Genomic DNA, 19433 nt, shown 5'->3' with positions numbered 1-19433 from the left:
AACCACGTGCACGGGACTAACCCACGGACTATCCGAGATCGGGTAAATCATTCCCGCATCCAAAAGCTTCACCACTTCCTTTCTTACAACCTCTTTCATTGTAGGATTTAAGCGGCGTTGTGGTTGAGCCACCGGCTTGAAATCCTCCTCCATCAAAATCTTGTGCATACAATAGGATGGACTAATTCCTTTAAGATCGGAAAGAGTCCAACCCATAGCTTCTTGATTGGTTTTTAGCACAATGATTAGACGGGCTTCTTCTTCTTTTGTCAAAAGGTTGCTTATGATGACCGGCTTTGCCTCGGTCTCATCTAGGAACACATATTTCAAAGTCGAAGGTAACTCTTTTAATTCAATTGGCGCTTTCTCGTCAATTACCTCCTTCTTCAAATTTTCTTCCTCTACTTCCCACGGTTGTAGGTCTTCCAAGCTATCAAGTTCCTTCAAACATTCCTCAAGAGCTAGCTCCTCTTCAACAGTGAAAACCTCTAATGAGTCGTCGAGAGCTAACTCCATAGGAGATATCTCGTGGATATGCTTTGAAACTTCCATAATAGCGTCTTCGATCACATCGATGCGAAAGCTATCATTTCTATCCTTGGAATGCTTCATCGCCTCGAATAGATCAAAGGTGACCTCCTCATTTTGAACACGCACCTTCATTAAACCGTCATCAACATCAATCATCATTCTTGCGGTCTTCATGAATGGTCGGCCCAATATGAGTGGAGCATCATCATCTTCCTCCATATCAATTACAATAAAATCCACCGGGAAAAAGAATTTGTCGACCTTCACCAACACATCTTGGGCTACGCCATGAGGATGGGTCGTCGACTTATCCGCCAATTGTAATGTCATTCGGATGGACTTAATCTCGATGTTGCCTAGCCTCTTGATAATGGACAAAGGTATTAGATTTATGCTCGACCCCAAGTCAATAAGTCCCTTTCCGACATACACATCACCAATTTTAACCGGCAATGTAACTCTTCCCGGATCAACCTCTTTCTTAGGAAGCGTCCTTTGAATGATGGCACTACAGCTCGCATCAAGGACGATGGTCTCCGGTTCCGTATACCTCCGCTTTTTGGTTAGTATGTCCTTCATGAACTTGGCATACTTTGGCATTTGTTCCAAAGCTTCAGCAAACGGAATGTTTATTTGTAATTGCTTAAAAATATCCATGAACCGGGTGTAATGCCGTTCATTTTCCCTTTTGGAAGGGGCATGAGGGTAAGGAAGATTTTGGACCGGAGTAGCGCTCACTACCTCCTTTCCCTTTGCAATTCTAGCACTTTTCCATCTAGGCTTCTTCACTACCTCCCTTAGCACCTCATCATTATTATTTTCCTCAATCTCCACACCTTTTTCTTGTTCAACTTCACCATTATTTTTATTATTTTCAACTACTTCCTCATCACTCCACACTCCTACTTCACCGTCAACATTTTCATCCACTATTTTCTCCTCAATCTCCTTCTCTTTCTCTCTTTTTTTACTCTCCACTCTTTTTTCATTTTCACTACCCAACTCCCTTCCACTTCTCGTCATAATCGCCTTACAATGCTCCTTAGGATTTGTTTGCGTATTAGCCGAGAAAGAAGGACCGGTTTGTTGTTCAGCTAGTTGCTTGGCAAGTTGCCCAACTTGAGTTTCAAGATTTTTTATGGCCGCGTCATTACTCTTTTGATTGGTCATTGACATTTGCATGAATTGCGTCAATGTCTCCTCCAATTTAGAATTGACTACCGGCGGTTGTTGAGATTGATACGGATTTTGGGGAGGATTTTGACGGCTAGAAGAACCACCTCCATAACCTTGGTTATGATAATAGTTGCTTCTAGGTTGGAACCCTTGGTTCCCTTGGAATTGTTGTTGTTGTTGTTGTTGTTGTTGAGGGTGCGGTTGATAAGGTTGTTGTTGTCTTGGTTGATAGTCCCGTTGATTGGCCATGTAATTCACTTCGTCAAAACCGGGAGGTGGACAAAATCCAGTGTCATGTTCACCTTTACAAAGTTCACAACAAGCTATTTGTTTAGCTTTTGACGGTTCTCTTAACTCTTTGATTTGTTGCGTTAAAAGTTCCACTTGTTGTGAGATGAGCTTGTTTTGGGCAAGTATGGCATCATTCGTCCCTAACTCAAGCACTCCCACCTTCTTCAAAGAATTTCCACGACTTTGACTTTGAAGATCATTCAAAGCCATGCGATTGATAATGTTTGTGGCTTCTTCGGCACTTTTTGACATCAACGAGCCACCCGAGGTGGCATCCAACAACGTCTTACAGTTTGGTTGAAGTCCATTTCTGAAGATATGGATTTGAGTTAATTCATCAAATCCATGCCCTTTGCATTTCCTTAGCATGGACTTGAATCTCTCCCACGCTTCATTCAACGATTCACTGGTTCCTTGAGAAAACACCGAGATGGCCGTCTTTGATTCCATGAATCGGTTATGAGAGAAAAATCTTTCAATGAATTTCTCCTCTAACACATTCCAATCTGTCATTACGGCAGGTGTTTGATCGAGATACCAATCCTTTGCTTTACCGAGCAAAGCGTGAGGAAATAAACGTCTGAACAACGGAAGCTCCTGAGCCTGATCCACTCCGGCAGCCAATGCTATCTCATAGAATTTTGTGAGAAAAGCAAATGGGTCTTCATGGTCCATTCCGGTGAATGGACTCCCATACAATAAATTCAGAGTTCCCGTCTTCATCTCAGCTTGCCTTCCAGTTTGGTTGGCAAACTGAGCGGTGTTCCTTGGACTGTTGATACATGGAGTAGAAATCGGTGGTGGTGGTTGTGGCTCCATGTTTGGTACGAATGGGTGTGGATTTGTGGTTGAAGAACTTTCTCCTTGCTCTTGGCGTTACCTAGCCTGTTGCCTCCTACGTCTTGTTTTGCTATTGAGCCTCCTTGCGGTTCTCTCGATCTCAGGATCAAAAAGAAGTTCGTCCACAGGGATTTTCCCTCGCATAAAACGTAAGCTGCACACTAAACCAAACAAATTACAAGCACAAGTCAAAAATTCACAAGCTAAAACTTAAACAACCAATGCGATGCTCGCAATATCAATTTACAATCCCCGGCAACGGCGCCATTTTGTTGAGACAGTTTTTAAGTGTCGGGTTTTGTTATCGTATCCACAGAGATTGTAAGATATCACTGCCGTTCAATGGTTGAATTAATCTTAACTTAATGTAACACTAGGGTTTTGGTTTTAATCAAGTTATCTTGCATACAAAGTAATTAATTGCGGTAAAAGTTACGTTTTGATTAATATGAGAAATATTGTCAAAGTTAGGTTTCAATGATTACATTTGCTTTGCATGTATTTGCTCGGTCAACAATCTTATAAACTCCTTTAGATGATAAATAATTTCACAAAGTCCTCTCAATGCGTTTCTCTCGAACACCCATTGTGAGTTTTGTCATTTTGATCCATTGTTTCTCTCGAACACAATCTATCAAAAAGACAACGTTTTGGTTCAACCTTATGGTGAACAAAATCATTCGTTACTATCTCTAGCTAACAAACAAGTTTGGATGAAAACCTAGGTCAAGAATCGGTAAACATCTCTCGATCAAATACCAACACAAAGAGTTTTAAATAGAAACAAAGTTTTCATCATATATTTACCGTTAAAGAGTTTACATATGAGGATCCTTACATTTACACACAAAGCTAGCAATCACCTACATCTAACCTTGACAAATGGAAGACTTAGCTACTCATTTTCATGGTAGCTTGGTCGGCAAGTAAGGAAAGAGGGTTGATCAACATCCAAGTCGAATAATCGAAGTTGGATGGGAATCCACCTTCTTTTTGTGGAAGATGGTTGCTAGATGAAGAGAAATGAAATTAGGGCATAAAATCTCCCACAAAGCAATGCTGTAAAATATCTAGGAGAAAGTACAAAAAATGGAAAAGTTGGTAAAAATGAGGTATGGTGCCCAAAAGTGGCACCTGCTACTTATAGACAAGTGCAGAACTGTCATGCTCGCTAGGCGAGCAGAATGGCTCGCCTAGCGAGGTCCTAAAATGGGCACAAAAAGCCCCTGCGCCCAGAGCAAACAGGGCTTGCTAAACTGTCATGTTCGCCTAGCGAACATACCTTCGCCAAGCGAAGGAAACGCTCCAAGCTCGCCCCCAGCGAGGTTGAGAGGTTTAGCTACTGGAATGCTCGCTGGGGACTCGCTAGAGCCTCGCCTAGCGAGTGAGTGCTGGCTGCACTTTTTCACCAAAACAGAATGAATTCGCTGCAGACTTCGCCATGAGCTCGCCTAGCGAATTAATTTGCTAATTTACTGGAGCAGTTCGCCAGGAGCTCGCCTAGCGAACCCATTCTTCGCCACAGACTCGCCTAGCGAGCAGGCAGATGAAATGCTCCTTTGCTTTGGTTCCTTTGCCAATTCTCTTGTGTTTTTATTATCAATTAATTCATGCCTTTCCTGCACAATAACAAACACATCAAAGGCACCAAGCTTGTTTATCAATGTACGCATTCCATGTAAAATAAATGTGATTTTGACAATTTTAGCAAGGCAAAAGAGTGAAAGATGCCCACATATGATAGCTCAAATAAGCACTTTTGGGCATCTAACACCCGCAAAGACTTAAACAAATCAAATTAGATAACAAATATAAAAAGTTCGTGAAAGTAATTGGGAAACTCCACGTCGAGATTCCCTTCACCGAAGCTATCACCCAAATACCATTGTATGCCAAATTTCTAAAAGACATCTTAACCAACAAACATAAGATTGACGATCCTAAACCTTTAGAATGCAATTCAATTGTTGAAAACAAACTAGCCAAAAAGGAGAAAGATCCCAGAAGTTTTTCTATACCTTGTGTTCTAGGAAATCATGTCATTGACAAAGCACAACTAGATTTAGGAGCCAGTGTGATCTTGATAACTTTAGCTATTTGTAATAGATTAAACCTAGGAGACATGCAACCAACTAGGATGTCCCTTCAACTGGTCGATCGATTAGTTAAATATCCAATAGGTGTATTGGAAGATATTCCAGTTACGATCGTACAACTTTATATTCCAACCGATGTCATTGTTATGGACATTAAAGAAGACGACAAAATTCATATCCTTCTAGGTAGATCCTTCTTATCAACAGCTGGAGCCATAATAGATGTCCAAAGAGGAAAAATTACTTTCGAGGTAGGGGATGAAAAATTAGAATTTATCTTATCTAAATTTATAATGGCACCTGCCATAGATGACTCATATTGTGCCATCAATTTCATCGACAAGTGCATAAGAGAACTAAACCAAGACCAAGAAACACTCACCGAAATGATTAAACTACCCTCAACACCTATGACGGAGGATGATGGTTTTAAATCCATGACACCCTTCGTGGATGATAACCTTCATGAATGCTTGGCACTCGCCATTGACCATATGCCTAGTCCTAAGAAACAATTATTACAGCTTAAGGAACTCCCAAAGAGCCTAAGATATGAATTCCTTAACGAAGAACTAAATCATCCAGTTATAGTAAGTGCAACCCTTAATAAGGAAGTAACTAATCAACTCTTAGATATCTTAAGAAAATATCATGCAGCTCTAGGTTATAACATTTCCGACCTTAAAGGGATAAGTCCTTCTGTGTGCATACATCAAATTATGCTATAGGAAGATTATAAACCCTCTAGAGAACACCAAAGAAGGATAAACCCTATTATGAGTGATGTAGTTAAGAAAGAAATGCTAAAGTTACTAGAAGCTGTAATAATTTACCAAACCTCTTATAGTAAATGGGTAAGCCCCGTGTATGTGGTACCAAACCTCTTAATTTTCGCTGCGTTTTGGATCGCTATTCTCCTTCAGATATGTCTCTCCATCTATAATTAAGTACCTTGAACCAACTATAGGATATTTTTTCATCGCTCAATTTGCTGATTGTCATTTTGATGAATCAAATTTTCTAGCATTAGGGGGAGAGAATAAGAAGGTGGAAAAAGTGGTCAGTTGAAATGAATTATCATTGTCTCATCTTGATCCTCGAATAAAATAAGGTGAACTAGAAGTTCAAAAGACAATTCACTTGAAAATCTTAGCAAATCAATTACCGAATGCATTCATTCATCCAAAAGTGTGACTAAGTCATATATACCAGCAACTAATGCTCCAATAAAAATGGATGTCCCTGTTGGACAATCTAACGAGTCTCAACCACGTTTGAAGCGCGGTAGACCAGTCGGTTCCAAAGATAAAAAAATTCGAACGAGGAAGGGAACTAAGAATAAGATGGCCTGAGCGAGTATATAGAAAACATAAAAGAATCTTCAGACATAATAAACATTTCAGCTCCAAAAGAGGCTGATCTGGTACCTGAAATTCGTAAAAATAAAGAGATCTCAATAAATTATATTCATAATAGAATACTATGAAACCGAAAAAGAAGTCGAAATTCATGATATTTTTGCATAAAATATAATGCTTAATGTGATAAATGAAAAATAGGATCATGAACCAACATCTATTAAAAACTGTAGACAAAGTGAGGATAGACCAAAATGAGAATATGCAATTGAAGCAGAGTTAAACTCACTTTACAAGAGACAAGTTTTTGGACTTGTAGTCTGAACACCTCAAGGTGTGAAGCCAGTTGGATACAAATGTGTTTTTGTGCGAAACTGAAATGAAATAATGAAATTATGAGATATAAAGTTTGACTTGTCGCTCAAGGGTTTTTGTAACAACCCAATTTTAGTATTTATTTCTTATATTATTATACTATTTTATTTTATTTATTTGAGGTGTTAATTAATTAATTGATTGTTAGGTAGTATAATAATTGATTATATTAATTAATTTGGTGTGTTAATCAATTATTTAGTTGATATGAGATATAATGAATAATTGAATTAATTGACTTGGTGTGTATATTCTGTTGGTTTAATTTATTTGAACTAAATAGAGATATTATAATACTATATCTTATTGGGCCTAATAATTAAATTAGAGGTATCATTTCTTAAGCCCAAATATAATACTATGATAGAAAGAGGTGAGGAGAGTGAGAAGTAGCACTCACTTGGCCATTTCACGGCAACAGAGAAAGAAAAGAGGAAAAAGTAAGGAGAAGAGGGGAAGAACAAGGAAAAAGCTAGGGATTCCAGAAAATTGAAGAGGTAAGGGGGAGAATCCTTATTATTATGGGTTAGTATAATTTTTATGGATTTTGAAATTGTTAGGTTTTGATGAGTAATCTTTGATTTGTGATGATTAATTGTGTTTGGAATTGATATATGGGTGAAATTGAGGGATAGATTGAGAATCCAATTTGATATATTTTTTTATACTATAGCATCACTACTTGTTTTTCTTTTCTCACTATATACTATATAGCACCACTTCTCCATGCCACTTAGTTTATTAAAGTTTATTAATTAGTTGTTTTAATTAGTAGAAACAGACAGTGTAGCTATATTATATTTTCTGGTGCACTGTAGCTAAATAATAAAGGTAGTGCTATAGTTTAGACAATGGGAAGATAATGTAATTCAAAACAGTCCCGTTTGACCGAATTAGCTGAATTAAACGGTATAATTAGTTGTCTGGAATTTGATGAAAATTTACGTGTTAGCTAAGTTTAATTAGTAGATTAACATGGTGGTGTTATTTTGTTGAAATTGTGATATTTTACGAATCGACCGAAATTGTGTTTGATTTAAATATTCTTTATAAATAAATGTTGATTTTGTGATGGAAATTGACACACATTTTAGGAATAGAATATAAGTGAATTAAATTAATATAGTATGATGTTAATTGGTTAATTAAATTAGTAGTTGAATTAATTTCAATAATTCTAATTGATTGGAAAATACTTGGACTTGGATAAATTATTTGGTGTGTCGGTAAATTACGGTATCTCGAGAATTTGACCGTAATTGTATTTTGGCATGAAATCTAGTGATTAATTGTTTGATTGTGAAAGTGTGTATTCATATATATTTGGCAAATTGTGAATTAACATGAGATAGTATAGTTACTAGTGTTAATTGGAAATTATGAGCGTATTTGATAATTAGCCTATATATGTGAATAGTATATTTGTTATGAATGTGCATACGTACAATTGGTGGATAATTTATAGAGTTGAATTATGGTGATATGTGGAATGTTAAGATGGTAGACATGATCTTAATTGCATATATTATTGGTATTTATACATTCATTCATGGCATGGTCGGCTTTATGGTGGAAGCGGTGAAACTGTGGATTCACATGGTAATAGACGTTGATCCTTGAATGGAAATAGGCGTAGAAGATGTTGATCCTTATTTGGAAATAGGCGTAGTGGATTTGATCTTGTCCGGATCGGAAGTGTGGCTTGGATTCTAGGTATTGAATCGGAAAGCGGTGAAACGTTGGGTTCACATTGCGGTACCACATGCATAGAGTCACATGTCTTGCATTGAGTCACATTAGAGTTATGTGATAATTGAATATATGCATTGATGTGATTCTTTTGTGTGTATGAGATATGGTAATTGAATTTGGTGATGTTTGGATACATAACTTGGTAAAATATGTGATTATGTGATAATTATAGTTATGTGTATATTTGAGAATATAGCATTGAATTTTAATATTATACTCCTTGAGTTTTGATTTATGCTTGAAACATGTGAAATAAATATTGGTTAGTATTATTTACATGGTTATACAAGGTGTGATGAATTCCTTTAATTGTTGATTTAATCATTGTGCTGTATTATACTTTCTTCATAATGATTCGAATTCTCACCCTTCTGTTTTAATGTTGCCCTCGTTTGGCGACATGCAGGTTCTGACGCTTAGTAGCTCACTCGAGATTTAGCCGGAGAGCTTCCGTGTTTTGTTTGGAGACTAGGTAGTGAGTCAATGCTCTGGTCATGTAACACTGGGTAGATTAGTAGTATTGAACTCATGTCTTATTTGGATATGTATTATGTTATTACTTGTGAACATGTTTATTTGCAATTTGTTGTTTGAGAGGCCATAGTGCCAAATATTCTGGATATGATTTTATTTTATCTTGAGGAGATTATTTGAGAGATGATCATGGTATGGGACATGAATCATTTTATGCAATACATGAGTATTCATTATTTTCCGCTGCGAACGCATTTTCTTGATGATTCATTATATTTGAAATGTGTTATTTTAAATGACCAGGTGTATTGTATATTGATGATGAATGATGTTGGTTTTTGAAAGCTTTTAGTTTTTGAAAACGTCGATGTGATGCCTTTTTGTTTATATGCGTGCTTATTCACTCTGATTATATGATAAGTATTTTGGGGTATAAAAATGGGTGTTACATTAGTGGTATCAGAGCCTGGTCGACCAGTTGGTCAATAGTCGTTAATGTTTTTTAATCCTGTTGTATTTGATTTGTGTATCTGACACGATCGATACTGTTTGTCTGGTTGTTTGGCTGTTTAGGACGATGGTTGCAGGCAGGAATGACGATGCCATTGCTGAGGCGTTGAGGATGTTAGTTGGCTCCATTGGTCAGATCCCTCAAGCGAATGCTAGTAACCGGAATGGAGATGATGATGAGTTCCGTGCTTTGGAGAGGTTCCAGAGGAACAATCCTTCTGTCTTTGAGGGTGAGCATGAACCTGATAAAGCTCAAGCTTGGCTGAAGGCAATTGAGAAGATCTTCAGAGTCATGAACTGTACTGATGCTCAAAAAGTGCAGTTTGGTACTCATATGCTTGAGAAGGAAGCTGAAGATTGGTGGAACAACACTCTTCAGAGGTTTGAAAAAGATGGCATTGAGGTTACTTGGGCTCTTTTCCGTGATGTCTTCTTGGAGGACTATTTTCCAGAAGATTGTCGTGGGAAAAAAGAGGTGAAGTTCCTTGAATTGAAAAAAGGAAATGGTATTGTTGATGAATATGATGCTAGATTTCAGGAGCTTATCAAGTACTGTCCTCATTACAATACTGCTAATGCTGAGAGATCTAAATGCTTGAAGTTTGTGAATGGCTTGAGACATGATATCAAGAAGGCCATTGGTTACCAACAGATTACTCATTTTGCGGAGTTGGTTAACAAGAGTCGGATTTATGATGAGGATAGTAGGGAGAGTGCTTCTTTCTACAAGAGATTGAAGGGGAAAAATCAGGATCGTGGGAAACCGTATGATGACAAGAGGAAACAATCTGGTTTTGGAAAGAAGCCAAGTGGGGGAGGATCTTCTACTCCACTTAAGTGTTTCAAATGTGGTGTTGAAGGTCATCATGCTGTTGATTGTGGTAAGGATTTTGTGACATGTTTCAAGTGTGGCAAGAGTGGTCACAAAGCAAACAAGTGTGGGGTTGGTTCGAGTGTGACTTGTTACAATTGTGGTGAGAAAGGTCACATTAGTACCAAATGTGATAAACCGAAGAAGGAGCAAGTGAAGGGAAAAGTGTTTGCATTGTCTGGTTCGGAGGCCACTACCGATGATAGGCTAATCCAAGGTACGTGCTTTATAAATGGTACACCTTTGATTGCCATTATTGATACCGGTGCAACACATTCTTTCATTTCTTTGGATTGTGCTAAGAGATTGAATCTTATATTATCAGATATGCGTAGAAGTATGGTTATTGATACACCTACTATGGGTTCTGTTCTACTTCTTATGTGTGTCTGAATTGTCCGTTGAGTATCTTTGGTAGGGATTTTGGAATTGATTTAGTTTATCTTCCTTTAGAGCAGCGTGATGTGATTTTGGGTATGAATTGGTTAGAATTTAATCGGGTGTATATCAACTGTTTTGAGAAGACGGTTATTTTTCCAGAGGTTGGTGCTAAGGAAGATTGGTTTGTGTCTGCTAAGCAAGTTGATGAATCGGTGCAAGATGGTTCCGAGTTGTTTATGTTGTTGGCAACTTTGGATATTCGTGAGAAGAGGACGATTGAAGAATTTCCAATAGTTTGTGAGTTTGCGGAGGTATTTCCTGAAGATATAAGTGATTTACCGCCGGAACGTGAGGTTGAGTTTTCGATTGATTTAGTTCCTGGAACTAGTCCTGTATCGATGGCTCCCTATAGAATGTCTGCTTCTGAGTTGAAAGAGTTGAAGAGTCAACTTGAAGACTTGCTTGAGAAAAGGTTTATTCGTCCTAGTGTATCGTGTGGCGGTGCACCTGTTCTGTTGGTCAAGAAGAAAAAAGGTTCTATGAGATTATGTGTTGATTATAGACAACTGAACAAAGTGACGATTAAGAACAAGTATCCACTTCCGAGGATTGACGATCTGATGGATCAGCTGGTTGGAGCTTGTGTGTTTAGCAAGATTGATTTGAGGTCTGGGTATCATCAGATTCGTGTAAAGGCTGAGGATATTCAAAAGACTGCTTTTCGGACAAGGTATGGTCACTACGAGTACTCCGTGATGCCTTTTGGTGTGACTAATGCACCTGGTGTATTTATGGAGTATATAAATAGAATTTTTCATGATTATCTGGATAAGTTTATTGTTGTGTTCATTGATGATATATTGATTTATTCTAAGAGTGAAGAGGATCATGCAGAGTATTTGAAGGTTGTGTTATCGGTGTTGAAAGAGAAGAAGTTGTTTGCTAAACTCTCTAAATGTGAGTTTTGGTTGAGTGAAGTAAGTTTTCTTGGGCATGTGATTTCGAGTGGTGGTATTTCTGTGGATCCTATGAAGATTGAAGTTGTATCTCAATGGGAAGCTCCTAAGTCTGTTGCTGAGATTAGAAGTTTCCTTGGTTTTGCTGGTTATTATAGGAAGTTCATTGAAGGATTTTCTAAGTTGTTGTTACCGTTGACGCAGTTGACTAGGAAAGGTCAAGCTTTCATTTGGACTTCGCAGTGTGAAGCGAATTTTCAAGAGCTTAAGAGAAGATTGACCACGACTCCTATTTTGATTTTACCAGATCCGTTAGAACCTTTCGTTGTGTATTGTGATGCTTCTTTGTTGGGTTTGGGAGGTGTTTTAATGCAAAAAGGGCAAGTGGTAGCTTATGCTTCAAGGCAACTTAAAGTTCATGAGAGGAATTATCCGACGCATGATTTAGAGTTGGCCGCCGTTGTGTTTGTGTTGAAGCTTTGGAGACATTATTTGTTTGGATCGAGATTTGATGTGTTTAGTGATCACAAGAGTTTGAAGTACTTGTTCGATCAGAAAGAATTGAATATGAGGCAACGAAGATGGTTGGAATTCTTGAAAGATTATGATTTTGGTTTGAATTACCATCCTGGAAAGGCGAATATGGTAGCCGATGCATTGAGTAGGAAGTCATTGCACATGTCTATGTTGATGATTCGAGAGTTTGAATTGTTGGAGCAATTTAGAGATTTGAGTTTGGTCTGTGAAGCGACGTCTTCGTGTGTTAAACTTGGTATGTTGAAGCTTACGTGTGGCATTCTTGACGAGATTAGAGAAGTTCAGAAGTCAAATTTGAAATTAGTCGATGTTATGACACTGATTAATCTAGGCAAAGGTGATGACTTTCGAATTGATGAGAATGATATCATGAGGTGTCGTGATCGAGTTTGTGTTCCGGATGTTGTGGATTTGAGAAAGAGGATTCTTGAGGAAGGGCATATAAGTGGTCTGAGTATTCATCCTGGTGCTACTAAAATGTATCAAGACTTAAGGAAGATGTTTTGGTGGCAAGGTATGAAGAAGGATGTAGCGGAATTTGTGTATTCATGTTTGACTTGTCAAAAGTCAAAGATTGAACATCAAAAGTCGTCTGGTTTGATGCGAACGTTATCTATTCCCGAGTGGAAGTGGGATAGTATCTCTATGGATTTTGTTTCGGGTTTGCCGAGAACATCGAGTAATTGTGAGGCGATTTGGGTCGTTGTGGACAGGTTGACGAAATGTGCTCATTTTATTCCGATGAGGATGGATTATTCGATGGAGAGACTTGCTAAGTTGTACATCGAGAGGATTGTGTGTTTGCATGGTATTCCGCCGAGCATTGTTTCGGATAGAGATCCGAGGTTCACTTCGAGATTTTGGGAAGGTTTGTAAAGTGCTTTGGGTACGAAGTTGCGTTTGAGTTCGACATATCATCTGCAAACTGATGGTCAAACGGAGAGGACTATTCAGTCACTTGAAGATCTTTTTAGGTCTTGTGTTTTGGAACAAGAAGGAAATTGGGATAGTTTCTTGCCTTTGATCGAGTTTACGTATAACAACAGTTTCCACTCGAGTATTGGAATGACACCTTTTGAGGCTCTTTATGGTAGAAGGTGTAGAACTCCTTTGTGTTGGTACGAATCAGGAGAGAGTGCTGTGGTTGGACCCGAGTTGATTCAAGAGACTACAGATAAGATTAAGATGATTCAAGAGAAGATGAAGGCTTCTCAGAGTCGTCAAAAGAGTTATCATGATAAGAGGAGGAAGGCTCTTGAGTTTGAGAAAGATGAGCATATGTTTCTTCGAGTTACGCCAATAACATGTGTTGGTAGAGCTTTGAAGTCGCGTAAGTTGACGCCGCGTTTCATTGGTCCTTATCAGATTTCCGAGAGGGTAGGTGAGGTGGCATATCAGATTGCATTGTCACCGTCTCTTTCTAATCTTCATGATGTGTTCCATGTGTCTCAATTGAGGAGGTACATTGCGGATCCATCGCATGTTGTTCCATTAGATGATGTTCAAGTGAGGGATAATTTGACGGTTGATACATCACCTATGCGAATTGAAGATCGAGAAGTGAAGAAGCTCCGTGGTAAGGAGATTGCTTTGGTGAAAGTGATATGGGGCGGAGCCGCCAATGGCAATATCACTTGGGAACTCGAGGATAAGATGAAGGAATCGTATCCGGAGTTGTTCGTTTGAGGTAATTTTTGAGGCCGAAAATCTTTTAAGTGGGGGAGAGTTGTAACAACCCAATTTTAGTATTTATTTCTTATATTATTATACTATTTTATTTTATTTATTTGGGGTGTTAATTAATTAATTGATTGTTAGGTAGTATAATAATTGATTATATTAATTAACTTGGTGTGTTAATCAATTATTTAGTTGATATGAGATATAATGAATAATTGAATTAATTGACTTGGTGTGTATATTGTGTTGGTTTAATTTATTTGAACTAAATAGAGATATTATAATACTATGTCTTATTGGGCCTAATAATTAAATTAGAGGTATCATTTCTTAAGCCCAAATATAATACTAGGATAGTAAGAGGTGATGAGAGTGAGAAGTAGCACTCACTTGGTCATTTCACGGCAACAGAGAAAGAAAAGAGGAAAAAGTAAGGAGAAGAGGGGAAGAACAAGGGAAAAACTAGGGATTCCAGAAAATTGAAGAGGTGAGGGGGAGAATCCTTATTATTATGGGTTAGTATAATTGGGTCAATGGGTAGAAATATGTTTAAGTTGAAATCCCTAATTTTTATGGTTTTCGAAATTGTTAGGTTTTGATGAGTAATCTTTGATTTGTGATGATTACTTGTGTTTGGAATTGATATATGGGTGAAATTGAGGGATAGATTGAGAATCCAGTTTGATATTTTTTTTATACTGTAGCGTCACTACTTGTTTTTCTTTTCTCACTATATACTATATAGCACCACTTCTCCATGCCACTTAGTTTATTAAAGTTTATTAATTAGTTGTTTTAATTAGTAGAAACAGACAGTATAGCTATATTATATTTGCTGGTGCATTGTAGTTAAATAATAAAGGTAGTGCTACAGTTTAGACAATGGGACGATAATGTAATTCAAAACAGTCCCGTTTGACCGAATTAGCTGAATTAAACGGTATAATTAGTTGTCCGGAATTTGATGAAAATTTACGTGTTAGCTAAGTTTAATTAGTAGATTAACGTGGTGGTGTTATTTTGTTGAAATTGTGATATTTTACGAATCGACCGAAATTGTGTTTGATTTAAATATTCTTTATAAATAAATGTTGATTTTGTGCTGGAAATTGACACATATTTTAGGAATATAATATAAGTGAATTAAATTAATATAGTTTGATGTTAATTGGTTAATTAAATTAGTAGTTGAATTAATTTCAATAATTCTAATTGATTGGAAAATACTTGGACTTGGATAAATTATTTGGTGTGTCGGTAAATTACGGTATCTCGAGAATTTGACCGTAATTGTATTTTGGCATGAAATCTAGTGATTAATTGTTTGATTGTGAAAGTGTGTATTCATATATATTTGGCAAATTGTGAATTAACATGAGATAGTATAGTTACTAGTGTTAATTGGAAATTGTATGCATATTTGATAATTAGCCTATATATGTGAATTGTATATTTGTTATGAATGTGTATACGTACAATTGATGGATAATTCATAGAGTTGAATTATGGTGATATGTGGAATGTTAAGATGGTAGAGATGATCTTAATTGCATATATTATTTGTATTTGTACATTCATTCATGGCATGGTCGGCTTTATGGTGGAAGCGGTGAAACTGTGGGTTCACATGGTAATAGACGTTGATCCTTGAATGGAAATAGGCGTAGAAGACGTTGATCCTTAATTGGAAATAGGCAGTAGTGACTTTGATCTTGTCCGGATCGGAAGTGTGGCTTGGATTCTAGATACTGAATCGGAAAGCGGTGAAACGTTGGGTTCACATTGCGGTACCACATGAATAGAGTCACATGTCTTGCATTGAGTCACATTAGAGTTATGTGATAATTGAATATATGCATTGATGTGATTGTTATGTGTGTATGAGATATGGTAATTGAATTTGGTGATGTTTGGATACATAACTTGGTAAAATATGTGATTATGTGATAATTATAGTTATGTGTATATTTGGGAATATAACATTGAATTTTAATATTATACTCCTTGAGTTTTGATGTATGCTTGAAACATGTGAAATAAATATTGGTTAGTATTATTAACATGGTTATACAATGTGTGATGAATTCCTTTAATTTTATTTCCCATGAATATTTTCCATGCTATTAGGAAGATTTGTACCCCAAAACTGGTGTTTTGAATCACTGATCAATATGCAAGGAAACTGTTTGTTGAAAGTCCTCAATGAGTAGGTACCCTTTTGTTTGTTTCAGATTCCATTTACTTGATGGGTTTTGTTGTGGCTTTGAGTTTATTAACACCGGTGCGAAACGAGGCGGAAAATTTTAACGGGTTGCCGTCTTATCGGTCACGCAATTCGTCGTTGCCTCATCTCTCAATCAGGAAGGTATCGTGGGTTGTGAGGACAGAGTCGAATGTTCGGAGGAAAGTCCGAAAGAAGCCGGATCCACCTTGTGTGGTATGCGAGGGGAGTGGAAGAGTGGATTGCCATTGTTGTCAGGGAAGAGGAAGGACGAATCAGGTTGATATGGAAATGCTTCCGAAAGGTGAATGGCCGAGTTGGTGTAAAACGTGTGGCGGAAGTGGGCTTACGTATTGCTCGCGGTGCCTTGGAAGTGGAGAATATAGGGGTGTTATGGGGTTCCATTTCATGAAGAAGGAGAATAATGAATCCCAATAGCACTAGTCTTAGGTTTTTCTTCTTCTTGGGTGATGAATCGATGATATGATATTAGGTTTGAGGTCATAGAGAATGTCCTGGTACAGAAGATTTACTTGTAATTGCAGAATATTTATTCTCAATCACATTATGGAAAAATGGCTTTAATTGATTGTTTGAACTTCCTACTTTCTAATGCTATTTGATTTTAACATGCAATTTGACATGTGGTAACTTGTACTTTTTTGACTGAATGTTATTACTTCTGCCTATATTAGCTTTGCTATGCATAGTCGGTCCCAAACCCGAATAAAAAAAGAGGATTATGTTAGGCAGTGACAGCCGACGTAAAACTTTGTCGAATCTCTTGATCCATGTAGCCGACCCTATTTAGTGGGATAAGGCTTGGTTGTTACTCGAGTGAGTAGCTTATATATATATATATATATATATATATATATATATATAGCTTTAAAATATCTGTTAGATGATGATTCTGACTGGACTGAAGTGTATATATAGTTTCATGAAAGATAAAGGAAAGAGAAAGACTGTTTATTCTTTTCAGAGTTTGCATATTAGACTGAGTTAAATGCTTCTATTCCTTCAAGAACAAAACAATTTTCAACTTGTGTACTCAACATAGAAAATGCATATTAGAGTTGGCTTCATAAGTTTATACCTTACATTTGCAGTACAGTTTCAAATTATCTATAGAAACATTTTAGAATCTACAAATTTGAATGTGTGAATCTGGTTTATAGGCACCTGTAGTAATCCGGCACTCCTGGTCAGCTTTGGAGAAACATCACATATTTCATAATGCAAACGAAGAAAGAGCACGACCGACCTGTCTTTGAAAACTCATTTTTACAGTGGAGTCAATGGCAGTTGTTGGATTCGATTCTACCTACAGGTGGATTTGCTCATTCTTTTGGTCTTGAAGCCGCAGTTCAGCCGCGTATAGTGTCTGATTCCAACGACCTCAAGACATTTCTTATTCATGTATTAGAGAATACGGGAAGCTTATTCCTTCCATTCGTGTATTCAGCTTGCACGTCACCGAATATGGAAAACTGGCATAACCTCGACAGAATATTGGATGCTACCCTTACTAACGAAGTGGGTCGAAAGGCGTCAATCTCGCAAGGATCTGCGTTAATGAGGGTAGCTTCAGCTGTGTTTTCCGAGATGCCATCTCTCAAAACAATGAGAGATGCTTCATTAAAGTTAGGAACTGTAACTTTTCATCACGCTCCTATATTCGGACTAACATGTGGAGCATTGGGATTCGATAGTACGAGTTCTCAGAGAGCTTATATGTTCATCACAATGAGGGATGTGATATCGGCTGCTACGAGACTGAACTTGATAGGACCACTTGGAGCAGCATTGTTGCAGCATCAAGTTGCTCCTATCGCTGAAGTTATATTAGAAAAATGGATGAATCGAGATGTTGAGGAAGCTTGTCAAACTATGCCTCTTCTAGATACCGTGCAAGGTTGCCATGGTTATTTGTTTTCTAGACTGTTTTCGTCTTAGAATGCGATGAGGGCCACAATAAATTTATTATAGTTATAATTTAAATTTATTTGATGTCATATGTGAGTGAAAATAGGCCACTTCCTTAAGCTTAGAGAGGTGTATTAGATTGTGATTTTAAGAGGGTTTTTTAGAGACTTTTTAATTGAGTTGATAGCTGCATTAAAAATTATTTGATGGTAAAAACAATTTAGAATGTTCAATCAAAACTTTTATTAAATACAAATAAATATTACCCTATTCAATTAAGAAATGATTTTGTTACTACTCAAACTTAGATTTCCACGACTTATAAAATGTCTATTGACATTAATTTTCTTGTAATGGATTTTTGTGTGGATGAATTTTGTGAGACTTTTTAATCGAAAATTGTTTATTCAACCATTCCCCTAAAAATCTTTAGGTGTTTTATAGTTTTTCAATTTTTTTATTTTTTTATTTTTTATTTTCACCACCATTTGTGATCAATTTGGCTCGACAAAGTGGAAAAGCAAAGGACGAAGAAATGTGTGAAATAACATTTTTAACATTTTAAATGTCTAAAGATCACATTAATTATTAACTTATTTAAATCTAAAAGAAAACAAATTTTTCTTTCCTTTCCCGTCCTTTATTTTAGAGGGGAGACAAAATTGATTCTGGTAAGCAGTAATAGCTATCACCGTCTTTTAAATATTTTAAATTTTATTTTAAATTTTTTAAAATATTTTCTTTAATGAATAGTCATCATAAAATTTATTATCCATATTTTTGGGCACTCTCATAATTTAACGACGATTTTTACAACTTTAACGACTAAATTAGAGACAGTTTTAACGACGACTTATTACTTAGCACTGAATTAACGACAATTTTAACAATATTTTTAGTATTATGGACAAAAAGTATGGATGAAAATTTTAAGAAGACCATTCTTTGAAAAAATATTTTAAATAACTAAAATTTAAATTTGAAATATTTAGGAGGACTACAAACATATTAGTTCTCATTTAAATAAAATATTTTTTCATATGATAAATGTTTTTATATTGTCCTAACTATTTGATTCATAAGGAAAAAAAATACATTGATAATCAAAATTTTGGCGGGAGGCAAGTAAAGTCAAATTAAAGATATACTCCATCCATTTTAAAATGTCTATTGTTTTAATAAAAGAATTATTTTACAATTAATGTTATTCTTATTTTTTAATATAAAAATAATTGTTATTTTTTCAATTGTATTCTTTAATTATTATCTTAAGATAATATTATTATATTTTTAATCTACTTGTAAAAATCTTTAAAAATAGTCATTTTAAAATAGAGGAAGTAATTTGAATTGACTTATCGAAGAATTTTTTATTAATTAAAGCCTATTCCATTGATTCAGTCGCATATCAATATATAAAAAATTTCGCATAATTATAACCATACAACTATCATT

General features: G+C 36.4%; 2 protein-coding genes across 2 annotated transcripts; both read left to right on the top strand.

Moving 5' to 3' along the window:
• Positions 1–15936: 15936 nt before the first annotated feature.
• On the top strand, positions 15937–16647 carry LOC127117885 (uncharacterized). The gene has a single exon (XM_051048008.1). The coding sequence runs from the start codon at positions 16074–16076 to the stop codon at positions 16485–16487; it is 414 nt and encodes a 137-aa protein (XP_050903965.1). The 5' UTR covers positions 15937–16073; the 3' UTR covers positions 16488–16647.
• Positions 16648–16955: 308 nt separating this feature from the next.
• LOC127117884 (urease accessory protein F) lies at positions 16956–18147 on the top strand. The gene has a single exon (XM_051048007.1). The coding sequence runs from the start codon at positions 17289–17291 to the stop codon at positions 18006–18008; it is 720 nt and encodes a 239-aa protein (XP_050903964.1). The 5' UTR covers positions 16956–17288; the 3' UTR covers positions 18009–18147.
• Positions 18148–19433: the final 1286 nt, after the last annotated feature.

The sequence above is a fragment of the Lathyrus oleraceus genome, chromosome 2 (genome assembly GCF_024323335.1).
Source record: "Lathyrus oleraceus cultivar Zhongwan6 chromosome 2, CAAS_Psat_ZW6_1.0, whole genome shotgun sequence".
Lineage (NCBI taxonomy): Eukaryota > Viridiplantae > Streptophyta > Magnoliopsida > Fabales > Fabaceae > Lathyrus > Lathyrus oleraceus.
The sequence above is the reverse complement of the archived record's forward strand: the minus strand, read 5'-3'. Positions and strand labels throughout refer to the sequence as shown.

What these genes read in the sequence shown, in the direction of transcription:
- LOC127117885 (XM_051048008.1), top strand. Translation starts at nt 16,074, where the DNA reads ATGGGTTTTGTTGTGGCTTTGAGTTTATTAACACCGGTGCGAAACGAG.
- LOC127117884 (XM_051048007.1), top strand. Translation starts at nt 17,289, where the DNA reads ATGCAAACGAAGAAAGAGCACGACCGACCTGTCTTTGAAAACTCATTT.